The sequence below is a fragment of the Lipotes vexillifer genome, unplaced genomic scaffold (assembly GCF_000442215.2).
Source record: "Lipotes vexillifer unplaced genomic scaffold, Lipotes_vexillifer_v1.1 scaffold998, whole genome shotgun sequence".
Lineage (NCBI taxonomy): Eukaryota > Metazoa > Chordata > Mammalia > Artiodactyla > Lipotidae > Lipotes > Lipotes vexillifer.
The window spans coordinates 883320-901226 of NW_006781565.1; the positions used below are offsets into that span (position 1 = coordinate 883320).

General features: G+C 36.6%; 1 protein-coding gene across 1 annotated transcript in view; it reads right to left on the bottom strand.

The window, feature by feature from the left end:
- SYCP1 (synaptonemal complex protein 1) overlaps positions 1 to 17907 on the bottom strand; it is a gene marked incomplete at its 5' end in the record, with an annotated part of 82423 nt that overhangs the window by 37246 nt on the left and 27270 nt on the right. Inside the window, 4 exons of the mRNA XM_007454791.1 lie at positions 2378 to 2452; positions 2973 to 3065; positions 4213 to 4323; positions 4752 to 4868. Coding sequence (XP_007454853.1) covers positions 2378 to 2452; positions 2973 to 3065; positions 4213 to 4323; positions 4752 to 4868 — 396 coding nt within the window. The remainder of the gene's footprint in view (positions 1 to 2377; positions 2453 to 2972; positions 3066 to 4212; positions 4324 to 4751; positions 4869 to 17907) is intronic.

Below are 17907 nucleotides of genomic sequence, written 5' to 3' on the forward strand. Positions count from 1 at the left end.
CCAAAAAAGAAAAAAAAAAAAAAAAAAAAAAAAAAAAAAATCCCAGATTGAACACACTGAAGAAGATAAGAAGAATGGTTTCATTTTACCCACATCACCCCTTCTCCCAAGACAGTACAGCACAGTTCCCAGAGAGAACCTGTTAAGTGAGCAATTTTTCCCATGGGGAAAAGTGAGACCATGAAAGTAAGCACCTAGCTTCCCCAACTATGCAAAACACTGCCAAATATTTGCAAACCATATATGTGATAAAGGGTTAATGTCAAAAACATATAAAGAACTCATATAATTCAATAGCCAAAAGCCAAACAATCCAATTTAAAAATTGCTAAAGGACCTGAGTAGGCATTTTTCCAAAGAAGATATATAAATGGCCAACAAGTAAATGAAAAGGTATTCAACATCACTAATCATCAGGGAACTGCAAATCAAAAGTACTATGAGATATATTACCTCATGTTTGTTGGAATGGCTATTATCAAATAAAACAAGAGATAAATGCTGGCATGGATGCAGAGGAAAAAAAGAACCCTTGTGCACTACAGATGGGAATGTAAATTGGTTCAGCCCCTACAGAAAACAGTATAAAGATTCTTCAAAAAATTAAAAATAGAACTGCCATACAAGTCAGCAATTCTACTTCTGAGACTACATCCAAAGGAAATGAAATTATTATGTTGAAGAGGTATCTGCACCCCCATGTAGCATTATTCACAACATCCAATACATGGAAACAACCTGAGTGTCCACAGACGAAGAATGGATAGAGAAAGTGCAGTATATATATACAATGGAGTATTATTCAGGTGTAAAAAGAAGGAAATCCTTTCATTTGTAACAACATGGTTAGACCTTGAGAGCATTATGCTAACTGAAATAGACAGAGAAAGACAAATACTATATGATATCACTTATATGTGGAATCTGAAAAAACAAACAAAACACAACTAAATTCACAGAGAAGAGGATTAGAGTTATGGTTACAAGATGCAGGGTTTGGGGAGATGGGGAACTGGATGAAGGTGGTCAAAAGGCACAAACATCCAGTTATAAGACAAGTACTAGGGATGTAATGTATAACATGACGACTATCATTGACACTACTGTATGGTACATTTGAAAGTTGCTAAGAGAGTAAATCCTAAGAGTTCTCATCACAAGGAAAAAACCTTTTTTTTTCTTTGTCTTTCTTTTTCTTAATCTATATGAGATGATGGATGTTAACTAAACTTATTGTGGTTATCATTTTACAATATATGTAAGGCAAATCATGCTGTACACCTTAACTTATACAGTGCTGTCAATTATATCTCAATAAAATTGGAAAAAGAACCTAGAAGAAAGAACATTAGGAGTGGTTTAATACAAGGAAGTATTATTCCTCTTTTACTAAAACAGTAGGATAAAGGTAAATATGTATCCTACAATTACAGGTGAAGTAAAAGCCATTTAGTCATTTCTTTGACAAACATTTGTCAAAAACAAAATTTTCAAAGCACTATGCTCAAATAAAGGAAAGACAAAGATAAATAGACATAACCCCAGCCCTTGAGGAACTTGAAACATAATGGGGCACAGAGTGACATAACTATTTTAATATTAGAGCAAAATACTATGAGAATACTTATATACAGTCAGCTTACCTTTGCAAGATAAAAGATATGTGAAGTTTTCCATAGGTGGAGAAAGGAAGAAAGAAATTAAATGCAGGAAACAAAGTGAACAAATGCACAGAGGTTTGAAATTGAAATTGCATGTTACCTAGGCATGTTGCAGAGTGATTAGGGAGGAGGATTTGGAATCATGAAAAATAAACCTAGATTTGAATTCTAAGCCATTCTATTTTTTTACTATGTGATCCTGAATAAATAAGCTAACCTCTATAAAAATGGAGATAATAATAAGTATTGTTTATAGAACTGTAATAAAGATTAAATTATATATAAGTAGTATACTCAGCACAGTGAGTTGTCATATAGAAACAAAAAAGTATTTGTCATTTTAAAGTGCGAGTCAATTCACTTTGTAAATTCCAAAACACTATACAAATATAAGGCATTATTTTTTTTCTGAAACATGATCAATAGCTAAAAAACACATACAAATACATAAGTACTTTATAATATATGAAATAATATTTCTCAAATATTTATATCTGAAAGCTCTCCTACTCTTAAAGTATACTTATATTTATATATCTTTAATATTTAAACAAGGGAATATGCTAAATACTTCTGAAATAAAAGCTAATGGGGAAAATTATATTTTTAATCCTTACTCAAATTTATCCTATTATTTTCTAACATAACATGTTTATAAAAACTTAAGTTATACCTAAAACTTAAAATTACTTTATCTATAATGCCACAAAACCTACTTTTTCTTCTCTTTCTATTTCAAGTTGTTTCTTAGCAGAACAAAGTTCATTTTTGAGATTGGATAGTTCAGTCTCCTAAAGAAAAAGGAACATGAAGCTTATAAGTGCATCCATATATTTCTTAAGACAATAAAAATTCAAACTAGTGTTTCAAAAACAATTTAGTTTTACAGAGAAATAAATTCACTCATGAAATATATACACTTTTTAAAACCCTACTGATATGAAGGCTCCTAGTTGAATATAACTAAATATTTCATTTAGACAAATTTTGTATAGTTTGCTCTAAAGAAATGTTTAACACTATGTATATCTCTCCTTCTCATTCTCTTCCAATCTATCTCACTCCTCCTTTCCCAACCTCAATCAGAGCTCAAAACTTATTCATAACTGGAGTTTATAACTTTTCATTTGAAAAACAGAGTTCGTTTTACCAAAAAAATGATTAGAAAACCACCTACCTATAAGATCTATAACATCCATTTCAGATTTATGATTATTTGATTCTATAGTTCAAAATTATGGTTTTATTTATTATTCTTTACTACCAGCCATGCTGACATGAAAATTGGCTTCTACTGCTATTTGTTCTCACCAAAGATGCTTTCACTGATGACTGTTCTTGTTCTTTGCTCTTATAAAGTCCTAATTCTGAGTCTCTTTCTTCAACAATTTTATCATATTGGTGCTATATTAAAAAGAGAAACCATTTTAAGTATATTAGAAGCCCAAAAGATTACATTTTAATACGACTGGTATCCTTATGCATTTAATATTTATAAAAAATGATGTTTATGAATTCAGTAATAGATATCTGAGCTATTTTTTAATTTTTTCAACTACATTTTTAAATTCTAACAATAAGAACAATGAAACATAGATAACTGTCTTGGAAATAACCCAAGAGCAAGAAATAATTTTTTAAATTAGAGACACTGAATTTCGTAATTTATAAAAAGGCTAGAAACACAGGACCTCTTCAAAAAACGGCTGATTCCAGATCTTGTGCAGGGAATACAAAATGAGTCTTGAACATTTTGTCATAACAGAAAGCAAGAAAGTTGTCACAGATTATTAGGGTCAAATCAAAGGGACCTGCCAACCAGTTCAAAGAGGCTCCCACTGGCCAAAGTTGGGACAATTTAAGTGTCAACAAGGATCAAAACTGTACTGGATTAAGACATACGAAATATGCTTAAATCTATGAGTTCACAATATTACTTAAAATATTTTTTTAAATCCTCATTGGTTACTTCATAATAATATCCTAACAACAACTTATAAAGATTAATTGATAGGTATAGCCCACTTCCTCTCCAAATCTTGAAGAGTATAGGGCTTAATTCCCTAAGAGAAAGATTACTTTCAAACAACAATAAAAAATAGAGCACATTCACAAACACAACAAACATTGTCTTTCGTCTATTTATTATTGTTTAGCCTAGTATGTGTTAGACACAGGTAAAGGATAAAAATATTATATTTATAGTTATATTATATTTATTTAAATACGTATCCTGGGTATGTATTTAAATAACTACAAGGTGGAAGGGTCTGTAAGAGACTACTATGAAAATTGAGGAAAAGAGTGATTACGTTTATCCATCAAGACAATAAGGAGAGACTTCCTCAAGGAAGTGACCCCCAGGCTCAGCTTCATGTGGTTAAGACTTGAACTTGGAGAAATGAGAGATCAAGAGTATTCCAGCTATGATTAGTCATTGTTGCATAGACAATAATTTTCTCTGACAAATCAGAATGCTATATTTTACCATTTTTATGCATAAATATGGCTCCAATTAATAATTTTCATTACACAACAGGAAAAAAATTACCTTATGTTTTTCCATAAGTGCTACCATTTCAGCTATTTTATGTTGACATCGTATATCAATTTCTTTCTGTAATTTTACTGCTTCATCAGCTATTACTTTTGCTTTCTCAACCTATCAAATAAATTTAAAGTTTTTTAAAAGTAATGCACAAAAAACAAATTTAACTTAAATGTTAAATTTAAGTTAAAATACAGAAATCAAACACCAGGAAATTAGGAAAGCCAAGTAGAAAATACATTATTGTTTTGGTTTATTTTAGTTAGGGTCTTCTACTAAGTGAATGACAGTATAACACTGTAAAGATCATTTAATCTTTTCAAAATGATTATATACTACCCAATACTCAAATACTTAGAATAACAATGATATTTTTAGCTTCTATTTAAAAAGCTAATTAATTATCCCTAGTATAAATTTATTAAATCTTCTAAAGAATCATAATATTAAAAGTAAGAATTATTACTTTTCTCTTAAAATGCAAACATACAAATATAGGGTTTTAGTATAACAACTTCTCAAACATATTTAGTTTTTCCTACCTCTCTCAAAAGATTTTCTTCTAATAGCTTTTTGTCCTCAATTTCTTTCTGATAGCTGTCAGTCATTTCTTTAAATTTTTGTTTGGCACCTTCTAGTTCTAACTCTAATTTATTGACCTTTGAATAAAGAAAACAGCATGAACATTAATAAATTCTGTGGATTACTTGAAAATATTCTGTATTCATTTTGTGGTTTTGTGACTCTTAAAAGATGATTTATTCATAGATATTATAGTTGGATCATTTTACTTACAGTTTTCATATGGTGAGATGTGCTTTATTTTTCACAATATCTATCTTTTTCCCTAAAATACATATTAGTCTTGACAAGTAATATTTTAAAAGCAGCCATATTTTTATTTTTAATGAATTTTTCAACAATATTTATTTAGTCTCAGTTTGCTATTTTATTACAATAAGTAACTATTGCATTTGGACAGAACACACATGCGATTCAAAGAAAAATCATTTTTTCAAAAAAAAAAGCTTTATTGAGGTATAACATATGCAAAAAAACTCTACATATTTAATGTATACAGTGTGATGAGATTGGACAAATGCATACACCCATGAAATCATCGCCAAAATCAAGGTAATAGACATATCCATCATCTTCAAAAGTTTCCTTCTGTCCCATTTTTTTTGTCATAAGAACACTTACATGAGACTACTCTCAACAAATTTTTTTTAATTTTGTGCATATTTATTCCTTCTAATAGATAGTGTTCAGGTTCTTTTTAACTGATGCCTATTTCTTCCTATCCTCCTAACCCTGATACATTTTTTAAATGTTTTTATTGTGGTAAAAGTCACATGATATAAAACATACTATTTTAACCATATTTAACTGTATGGTTCAATGGCAATAAGTACATTCACACTGTTGTGCAACTCTCACCATCATCCATCTCCCGAATATTTCATTTTCCTAAACTGAAACTCTGTCCCCTTTAAACATTAACTTCCCATTCTCCCTCCCCACTCCCTCTAACCCCCAGCCCCTGGCATCTACCAATGTACTTTCTGACTCTATGAATTTGACTATTCTAGGTACCTTGTAGAAGTGGAATCAAACAGTACTTGTCTGCAAGTAATGTATACTGTAATGTATTTTTAAGGCTAACTTAATATATGTCCTGCAAGCAGATTGTACCTTCTTTTTTTCCCCCTTGTGCTATACAGTAGGTACTCACCAGCCAAACACTTCATACATAGTAGTGTACATACATCAGTCCCAATCTCCCAATCCATCTCACCCCTCTCTTAGTGTCCATACATTTGTCCTCTACAACTGTGTCTCTATTTCTGCTTTGCAAATAGGTTCATTTGCACCATTTTTCTAAATTCCATATACATGCGTTAATATACAACATTTGTTTTTCTCTTTCTAACTTACTTCACTCTGTATGACAGTTTCTAGGTCCATCCACGTCTCTGCGAATGGCACAACTTCATTCCTTTTTATGGCTGAGTAATATTCCATTGTCCCACATCTTCTTTATCCATTTCTCTGTTGATGGACACTTAGGTTGCTTCCACGACCTGGCTATTGTAAATAGTGCTGAAATGCACACTGGGGTGCATGCATCTTTTGGAATTATGGTTTTCTCAGGGTATATACCCAGTAGTGCGATTGCTGGGTCATATGGTAGCTGTATTTTTAGTTTTTTAAGGAACCTCCATACTGTTCTCCATAGTGGCTGTATCAATTTACATTCCAACCAAAGGTGTAAAAGGGTTCCGTTTTCTCCACACCCTCTTCAGCATTTATTGATTGTAGATTTTTTGATGATGGACATTTTGAACAGTGTGAGGTGATACCTCATGGTGGTTTAGATTTGCATTTCTCTAATAATTAGTGATGCTGAGCAGCTTTTCATGTGCCTCTTGGCCATCTGTATGTTTTCGTTGGAGAAAAGCCTATTTAGGTCTTCTGCCCACTTTTGATTGGGTTGTTTGTCTGGATATTGAGCTGCATAAGCTATTGGTATATTTTGGAGATTAATCCCTTGTCAGTTGCTTCATTTGCAAATATTTTCTCCCATTCTGAGGGTTGTCTTTTGGTCTTGTTTATGGTTTCCTTTGCTGTGCACAAGCTTTTAAGTTTAACTAGGTCCCATTTGTTTATTTTTGTTTTAATTTTCATTATTCTAGAAGGGGTGTCCAAAAAGATCTTGCTGTGATTTATGTCAAAGAGTGTTCTGCCTATGTTTTCCTCTAAGAGTTTTATACTGTCTGGCCTTACATTTAGGTCTTTAATCCTTTTTGAGTATATTTTTGTGTATGGTGTTAGGGAGTGTTCCAATTTCATTGTTTTACATGTAGCTGTCCAGTTTTCCCAGCACCACTTATTGAAGAGGCTGTCTTTTCTCCATTGTATATTCTTGCCTCCTTTTTCATAGATTAGTTGACCACAGGTGTGTGGGTTTATCTCTGGGCTTTCTATCCTGTTCCATTTATCTATATTACTGTTTTTGTGCCAGTACCATACTGTCTTGATTACTGTAGCTTTGTAGTATAGTCTGAAGTCAGGCAGCCTGATTCCTCCAGCTCCAGTTTTCTTTCTCAAGATTGCTTCGGCTATTCGGGGTCCTTTGTTTCCATACAAATTGTAAAAATTTTTGTTCTATTTCTGTGAAAAATGCCATTGGTAATTTGATAGAGATTGCATTGAATCTGTAGACTGCTTTAAGTAAACAATACAGAATTGTTGACTACAGGCACTATGTAGTACAGCAGATCTCTAGAACTACTTTATCTTGCATAACTGAAACCTAAGCAAATTGAAGAACAACTCACCATTTCCCCCTCCCTCCTAGTCCCTGGTATTTACTTTTCTAATTTCTGCTTCTGTGTGTTTGACTATTTTAGGTGTCATGCAGTATTTGTTCTTCAGTGACTGGCTTTTGTTGCTGAATTGTAAATATTCTTTACATATTCTGGATTATAGATCATTACCAAATAATGATTTGCAAATATTTTTTCCAATTTTTTGGCTTGTCTTTTCACTCCCTTGATAGTGTCCTTTCATCCTTTGATAGTGTCCCCTTGAACATTATCAATAGAGTGAAAAGATTCATTGCAATCTCTACCCAAATTCCAACTGCCTTTTGTCGGAACAAATTGATCCTAAAGTTTACAAGGAATTCCCAGGGACCCTGGATAGCCAAAACAATCTTGAAAAAGAACAATGTTGGAGGACACATAATCCCCAATTTTAAAACTCACTACAAAGCTACAATAATCAAAACAGCGTGGTACTGACATAAGGTAAACGTATGGATCAATGGAATAGAATAGGAAGTCCAAAAATAAAGCCATACAAGTATGGTTAACTTAGAATGACAAGACAATTCAATGGAGAAAGAATAGCTTCTAACAATAAGAATGACAAAACAATTCAATGGAGAAAGAACAGTTTCTAACAAATGTGGTAAAGACAAATAATAAGCCCATGGAAAAGAATAAAGTTGGACTCTTACCTCATATCACATTACAAAAATAACTCAAAATAGATTAAAGATCTAAATGTAATAGCTAAATCCAAAAACTCTTAGAAGAAAATAGGAGTTAAAATTCATGACAATAGATTTGGCAATGGATCCTTACATATGACACTAAAAACACAAGCAACTAAAGAAAAACAGTTAAAATGGATTCCATTAAAAAGCACACTCAGTATTACTGAGATTAATTTTCTATAAAGAATCAACACGTTCAATTTCTATTTTTTCCATATATTTTGTACAAATATTTACTAATATAATAATTATCAAAAGAAAGAGGACCTTAGGACTTCCCTGGTGGTCCAATGTTAAGAATCCGCCTACCAGTGCAGGGGATGTGGGTTCGATCCCTGGTCAGAGAACTAAGATCCCACATGCCTCAGGGTGACTAAGCCTGTGCACTGTAACTATTGAGCACACAGGCCACAACTGGAGAGCCCACATACTGCAACTACAGAACCCACGTGCTCTAGAGCCTGCGCACCGCAACAATAGATCCCGTGTGCCACAGCTGAGACCTGATGCAGCCAAAAATAAAATAAATAAAAAATAAATATTTTAAAAAAGGGGATCTTTAATTAGCACCCACTCTCCAGAATCACTTATGGCATTAGGACTGAATTAGAATTGAGGAGGGGGTAGAGGACAGTAACAGGAACTGGGGAAGGGAGGCATGAGTAACTTAATAATGAAACAGACTGTATTCTGTACCCATGAAAGAACCACTAACTTTATTTTTCTTAATATTTATTTATTTGGCTGTGCTGGGTCTTAGTTGCAGCATGTGGGATCTTCATTGCTGCATGTGGGATCTTTTAGTTGAGGTGTGAGGAACCTTTAGTTTCGGCACATGGGTCCTTTAGTTGCAGCATGCAGGATCTTTAGTTGTAGCATGCAAACTCTTAGTTGGGGCATGTGGGATCTAGTTTCCTGACTAGAGATCAAACCCAGCCCCCCTACATTGGGAGCAAAGAGTTTTAGCCACTGGACCATCAGGGAAGTCCCACAATCACCAACTTTAAAACACAGAACATTATCAATGTTGATAAAGGCTTCTGAACGCCTCTGTTCATTAGTTTCCCCTTCTGCCCCCTCAAGTGTAACAAAGATTCTTAATTTAATATTCATGAGTCCCTTCCCCTTTTTTATAGCTTTACTGCATAATGATATATCAGTATTTCAGAGTTTTTTGTTTCAGACTCTATATAAATGTTTTCTTAGTATGTATATTTTTCTGTCTTGCATTTTCACTCAGCAGTAGGTTTTACATATTTATGTGTGTATAGTTCCTTCATTTTCTCTGCAGAGTAGTGTTCCATTGTATGAATATACCATGGTTTATTTATGTACTCAACTGTTCACAGACACTGAATTGTATTCAACTTGGAGATAATACACACGATAATGGTGTGACTATTCTCAAAAACATTGTCTCCTGATATAAATGTATAAATTTCTCTATACCCAGACCTGAAATTGCACATTGCATGTGCAACTTTACAAGATAACAACATTGTTTTCCAAAGTACATGCACCAATTTAAACTCCCAGCAACAATGTGTGAATATGTATATCAATTTGGAGAGAACTAGCATTTTCACATAAATGGTATATTGTTAAAATTACATTTTCTAATAGCTTGTTGCAGATGTTTAAGACTAGTAATTTTTTCTGTGTAATGATTATATATCAACCTTACTAAACGGCTCAACACTTTATTAACTCATCTGGAGATTCTTACAGATTTTCTACAAATGCAACTCCAATCTAAAACCATCTGAGTCTGAAGTTTGTTTGTTGAAAGATTTTAAACTGCTGATCCAATCTCCTTAATAGGACTATTCAGGTTAATTATTCGTTTTGAGATTGTTTTGGTTAATCTACTTCACTTTATATTTTTTATATCTTTCAAATATATTGGCATAACAATGTTCATAGTAAAGGTATTAACTTCAGACCTTCATTAAAAAAACACGTTTTAATTTCTAGATTAATAGAATTGTGGTTAGAGGACATATTCTGTATGATTTCAAGCCTTTGAATTCTGTGGCCCTATACATGATCATTTTTGTTAACTATCTGAGTGTTCTTTTTTTTTTTCTTTTCTTTTTTTTTGTTTTCTGAACACTTGTAACTTGTGCATCGAATGCATGATTCATGAGTTCCCATCGTGAAATAACTTTATCTGTCACTGTTCTTTTAAATGTATTCAGTGGGACTGGTTTTTCTCGGTGCCTGGGTGAAAGCTCCAGCAGCTGTCTGACTTTTGGAAGTCACTTATGTAATGCAAATCGTCTCAATACAGAGAAGAGTGTCTCTAGGGCCCTGCAATTTTCTAAACTCAAACTTGATTTAACTGAGGTGTCTCTCCTCTACCAGGTGGGAAGTTTGCTGCTGGGAGAGGGTCTTTCTCTCATTGTCCAGTGTTCTATTTCTTCCCAAACCCTCCAGCTGGCTAACCTTGTTTCTGACACCTGCAGGGTTGGGGGTCACCTGGGGTTCTGGGGAGACAAGACAAGGAATGATCACGGTTGGGTTGGTTCTGCCATGGGTTGCCTTCTTGCTCTCTGGTGCTGGCAGATACTCAAGGCTGACTCTTTATTTTGTGGGCATTTGTGCGAGTGCCTCAGAGACCTTCCTCTGCCCACCCACGTGAGCAGGTGTCGCCCACGTGCAGTTCACTAATTGGAGGTAACCACTTCCTTCTGGTTCACTGTTTGCATTTCTCCCAGAGCCATAGGAGTCTGGCATGACCTGTGGCTCTTTGCTCTTCCAGGTGTCCCTCCTGGACAAGATCTAACCCACAACGGCTTTCTCTTAGGTGGCCCACGGCTGGCCCACAGGAAGCATCCATGCCCCTTTGGGGGTGCCGGCTTCCCACACGACCACCCCTTCCTCCCTTCCGCTACCTGCAGGGCCTCTGCATCTCCCACCCTTCAGATTTCTCAGGTGTCAATCAAGACACCTCTCTCCGAGGCCCCCACCAAATGGAACACGAACCAGGCTCTCCTTGGGGTTCCCTTAATGCTTTTTTTGATTTCTGGCCAGTGGGGTGGGGAGCCTTGGAGGCTTGAGGGCAGAGGAGTCACTTGATCCAATTGACATCCTTACAGGATCCCTCTGGCTGTTGTGTGGGAAATGGAAAGTTTTGGAGGAGCCTTAGAAGGACAGAGCTGGGTCTGGGGCCGAGAACATCTGGCTCCACTGCTGGATGACGACCTTGACACGTAGCTTAACCTCTCAGAGTCCCACAGTTCTTGTCCGTAAACTAGTGATAATAGTAAACTCGTGATAATAATAATGCCACTCACCGCACGGTGTTGTTGAACAATTCAAAAATGATTTTTCAGGCGGCTCTTCTGTGCCGGCCGTGCTGTGAGGTGCTGAGCACAGTGACGGTGGTAAGTGATGCATGTTCAGGTGACGGTTTCAAGGCTGTTATCCTTGTGTTGCTTCAGTTCGTGGTCGATGGAGGGAGCTGCTCTGGGTCTCACATCAAGGGCCGCAAAGAAACACGCTCCCAGTGTTGGAACCCATCTGGGTGTCTCATTCATTCCTGGAGACTCAGGCCAGGCGCTGTGACAACCTGGACAGCATCACTACACCCTACTATTGCACTCTTTAAATATCTGAGTGTTCTTGAAAAATATGTTTCCTTCACTTTTTGATCTAAAAATGTCCTTATTTCTCCAACATAAAAGAGAGACACGTTGTGGACATAATTCAAGGTTGATCTTTTCTCTGTACTTGAGAATACTGTTTCACTGATTTCTAACTTCCACTGTTGCTTGCTGAGATGTCCATGGTAAATCTCTTCTCATTCTTTCATTGGTGATCTCTCATTTCTCTCTAGCTACTTTTAAGACCTATGTGTGTCTAACATTCTGTAGTTTTACTATACTAAGTCTAGTTCTGGATTTATTCTAATTTTTCCTTCTAGGTATCCATCAGTCTTCCTATATCTATGAATTCATGTATTTCATCAATTCTAAACATTCTTAGTATTTATTGCCTCTCCCCAATTCACTCTATTCTTTCCTTCTTCCTGGGCAATACAAAACCCTTATAAAAACAAATTCATTACAATATGTGACAATAATAAGAGTATGATAGCATATAAGTTAGACATGAGAGAGAAAGGGATTATGTATTCTGAAGCTAAAATGTACCAGTAAAAAGGACAAAAATTATGAACTCCAGCTGTATGTTGTTCATAAGAGACACATCTAAAACAAAGATATAGAAAGCACAATAGTAAATAGGTTGTTTAAAATACCACGCTTAATACAACATTGTAAATCAACTATACTCCAATAAAAATTTTAAATAAATAAATTAATTAAACCCTGTAAACACTAAGAAGAAAACTGGTATAGTTATAACAATAAAAAAGAAGAATTATTCTCTAAGGCAAGAAAACACTATTACATAGATAAAGTGAGTGTCTTTAAAGTGGAAAAAAAGTTCTATTATGTATAGAATATACAGAATATATATAGAATATATATTAAGTATACACATAAAGTTCCACATTGTATAATAAAAAATTACATATATTATAGTATGTACCTAATAACGTGGTATTAAAAGAAAAATTGACAGAACTGCAAGGAAGAACAGAAATCCACAATTATCAAGTGAGATTTTTTAACACATCAATCTCATCCAAGTAATAAAACATGAAGAAAAAAGAAGTAAAGATATAGAATCAATAAATATGCAGAAGTTTAAAGAATATGACTATAATCTTGACCAAATGGAACACTTCACCCAACAACTGTAGAATACACATTATTTTCAGGTATATGGGTGTGTTTATAAAAAGTAACCCTATATTGGTCCATCAAGCGAATGTCAATAAATTCCAAAGTACTGAAGTCATACCAGAGTGTGTTCTCTAATTACAATGTGCTTGTGATAGAAATCAATTCCAAAAACATAACATGCCGTTAAGCTCAGAAACTGAGAAATATAGCAAGGTATTGAATGAAACAATACTAATTTAATATATATTTAAACCTAGGAGACACAACTACAACAAGCTTAGAAGGAAATATATTGCCTTAAAATGTGTACACTGGAAAGACTGAAAATCAATTATCAAAGAATTAATATCAAATTGGAAAAAGAACATAATGAAAAAACAATAAAAGGAGGAGAAAATAATAAAGAACAGAAATTAATGAAACAAAAACAAGCACCCTACAGAGAAAATCAAAAAATCCAAAGTTGTGTTTTTTTAAAACTTCCAAAATTGATAAATGCCTGGTAAGACTGATCAAGAATAACAAAAGGCATAAATAACCAACATCAGGATTGAAAAAAGGACAATACTATAGATGCTACAATTTTCAAAATATAGAAAATGTAGATTAACAGGGCAAAATCCTCCCAAAATATTATTTACTAACATTGAAAGAAATAGTAGGATACAAAATGAACATACAGATATCTGTTGCATGTCTAAACACTTAACAATGAACAAGCAGAAAGAAAAATTTATTTAAATCCCATTTAAAATTGCAAAAGAAAAAGAATAAAATACCTAAGAATAATCTAAATAAAGAGGTAAAGATCTATACTCAGAAAACTATAAGACACAGATGAAAGAAATTGAAGGTGCCACAAAAAAAAAATGGGAAAATATACTAAGCTCAGGGATTGGAAGAATTAATACTGTTAAAATGACCATACTACCTAAGGCAATCTACAGATTCAGTGCAATCCCTATCAAAATACCAATGGCATTTTTCACCAAACTACAACAAATAATTTTAAAATTTGTATGGAAACATGAAAGATCCCAGATAGCTAAAATAATCTTGAGAAAGAACAGCAAAGCAGGAGGTATCACACTCCCTGACTTCAACACTGTACTACAAAGCGACAGTAATCAAAGGAGCTGGCACAAAAACAGACACATAGATCAATGGAACAGAATAGAGAGTCCAGAAATAAACCTGTGCTTATATGGTTAATTAATCTACAACAAAAGAAGAACACACAATGAGGAAAAGACAGCCTCTTCATAAATTGTGTCGAGAAAACTGGACAGCTACATGCAAAAGAATCAAGTTGGACTACTTTCTCACACCATATACAAAAATAAAATAGATTAAAGACTTAAATGCAATACCTGAAACCATAAACCTCCTAGGAGAAAACATAGGTGGTATGCTCTTTGACATTGATCTTATCAATATTTTTTTTTGGATATGTCTTCTCAGGCAAGGGTAACAAAAGCAAAAACTAAACAAATGGGAATCAAAATAAAAACTTTTGCATAGAGAAGGAAACTATCAACTAAATGAAAAAGCACTCTACTGAATGGGAAAAAATATTTCTAACAATATATCTGATAAGGGATTAACATCCAAAATACACAAAGAACTCGTACAACTCAACATCAAAATAAACAAGCAACTCAATTAAAAAAAGGGCAGAAGACCTGAATAGACATTTTTCCAAAACAGACATGCAGAAGGCCAACGGGCAGATGAAAAGATGCTTAACATCACTAATCATCAGGGAAATGCAAATCAAAACCACAATGAGGTGTGGAGGAGTCAAGATGGCAGAGTAGGAGGACATGGAGTTCACCTCTCCCAACAAATACATCCACAAATGGAACAATTCTCACAGAGCACCTTCTAAACACTAGCAGAGGACCTTGGACACCTAAAAGGACAAGAAAGATTCTTGCATAACTCAGTAGGACGAAAGAAAGTAAAAAAAGAGGAAGTGGGATGGGACCAGTGCCCCTGGTGGGGAGCTGAAGAAGAGGAGAGGTTCCTGCACCCAGGGAAGCCCCCTCACCAGTGGGAAGATCAGCTGGAACAGAAGGGGAACTTCAGGGGCTCTAAGGAGAGTACAGCAACCAGTCTGTGGCAGGCAGGACAGAGCGAGACCTACACAGATGGTCCATGCCACAGCCCTGCACGCCCCAGCCTGAGACATGTGTCTGCCACTGCGGGTGGGGGCTGGGTGCTGGAACATGGGGTTTGGAGAGCAGACCCAAGGAGAGGTCTGTTGTTGGATGCGAGGAGACAGCCTGAAGGGACGGGAGTGAGGAGCTCCTCAACTGGGAACATTCATTGAAGAAGCCTGGGGCACCAGAGAAGCAAAGCATCATTGTTGGATGGCACATGAAGGGCGGGGCTGTCATTGCAGCCTCTTTCCCCACATGCTGGCCCTTGCCTCCATGGGCATTACGAGGAGCTCCCTCCTGAACAGACTTGTATGCCCTGGTCACCACCTCAGCTCCCCCCAACCTGTCTGGGTGGGCTCACATACCCAAATCGCTGCCCCAGCCCCCTCTCGCCAGGGCAGGCTCATGTACTCTGGGGCAACCTCAGGAGCAGACACCGGTGGGTGACCCACACGGAGATGTGGAGCTGAAACCAAAGCTGAACCCCAGGGGTTGTGTGACTAAGGAAGAAGAGCTGAAATCTCTCCTTGAGGCTGTGCGAACCACAGATTTACACCCCTGCTGCCAGCTTTGTAAATTCAGCACCTATGGAACATTTGAAAGGACAATGAGTGCTCCCGAAGATGAGACAGGTCTAGCTTTAGCAAGTGGAGGGTTTGTGGGCACATACACTCAGGAATTAGGCTAGGCCACAGTCTGAGCAGCCTCCATAGCTCCAACAGTGGGTCCAGGTGCATGATTACTGCAGTCCTTGGACCTGACTTCAGTAGGTCTGTGGTGGTGGCCTGGTGAAAACAATGCCAAAGAGACACTAGGGCCAATCAATTGCTGGCATACCCATAGTTAAGGTGGGCCACGAGCACTGACAACAAAAATGTAATTTGTGAGCCCATACAATGGGTAAAAGGTGACACAACAGAGCACGCTCACAGGTGAATAGTTTCAGAGGAGTAATATTTAGCGGCGTCTCTCCCAGTGGGAATGCTCCAATCCTGCCTACCTAGCACTGCAGATCAGAAATACAGCTCCAAAACAGATCTGGGGGCCTCTACTCCAAGAACTAGGGAGCAAACCCTGCCCCTGACAGGGCTGTGACTATCACAGAGCAAAGGGGAGGCCTCACTCAATATCCAGTGCAGGCTGTGGTCACCACAACCTCCTATCAAGGGGATAACGGCCAGCATACACTAGGAAACAGGTGGCAGACATCCATACTAAAAACAGTCCTCAAACCAAAAAATATTAAATACACAGAGACTACACAAGGACGTTCTCACATAAAAATAGCCCTCCAACACAGTGTGAGGTTCTGGCATTGGGAGGAAGAGCCACCAGAGCATTTGGCTTTGAAGGCCAGTGGGGCTTGAGTGCGGGAGCCCAACAGAGTTGAGGGATACAGAGACTCCATTCTTAGAGGGCACACACAGGGTCCCATATGCACGGAGACCCAGCACAAAGCAGTATCTCCATAGGAACCTGGGCTAGACCTACCTAGGGGTCTTGGGAGGTCTCCTGGGGAGGCACAAATCGGCTGTGGCTCACTGTGGAAGCAAGGACACTGGTTGCGGAGACCTCAGGGAATACTGATCAGCATAAGCACTCCTGGAGTTTCCAATTTCAGCACCAAGACCCAGCCCCACAAACAGCATGCAGGCTCCAGCACTGGAACATCTCAGGCCAAACAACCAGCAGGATAGGAATACAACCCCACCCATCAGTAGACAGGCTGCCTAAAGGAGTACTGAGCTCACAGCCACCTCAAAACATACTGCTTGACACAGTCCTGCCCACCAGACAGACAAGACCCAGCTCCACCCACCAGAGGGCAGGCACCAGTCCCTCCCACCAGGAAACCTCCACAAGGCCGCAGACCAAACTCTTCCACCAAGGAGCAGACACCAGAAGCAAGAAGAACTAAGATCCTGCAGCCTGCGGAAAGGAGACCACAAACACAGAAAGTTAGACAAAATGAGATGACAGAGAAATATGTTTCAGATGAAGGAAAAAGATAAAAACCCACAAGAACAACTAAATGAAGAGGACATAGGCAACCTACCCAAAAAAGAATTCAGAGTAACAATATTAAAGATGATCCAAAATCTCAGAAAAAGAATGGTGGCACAGACCCAGAAGATACAAGAAATGTTTAAAAAGAGCTACAAGACTTAAAGAACAGAGATGAACAATACAACAAATGAAATGAAAAATACACTAGAAGGAATCAATAGCAGAATAACTGAGGCAGAAGAATGAACAAGTGAGCTGGAATATAGAATGGTGGAAATCACTGCCACAAAACAGAATAAAGAAAAAAGAGTTAAAAGAACTGAGGACAGTCTCAGAGACCTCTGGGACAACAATAAATGTACCAAAATTTGCATATATGGGTCCCAGAAGGAGAAGAGAAAGAGAAAGGGCCTGAGAAAATATTTGAAGAAATTATAGTCAAAAATTTCCCTAATATGAGAAAGGAAACACTCACTCAAGGCCAGGAAGCACAGAGAGTCCCATACAGGATAACCCAAGGAGGAACATGCCAAAACACATATTAATCAGACTGAAAAAAATTAAATACCAAGAAAAAAATATTAAAAGCAACAAGGAAAAAGTGACAAATAATATACAAGGGAAAACCCATAAGGCTATCAGTTGATTTTTCAGCAGAAACTCTGTAGGCCAGAAGGGAGTGGCAGAATATATTTAAAGTGATGAAAGGGAAAGA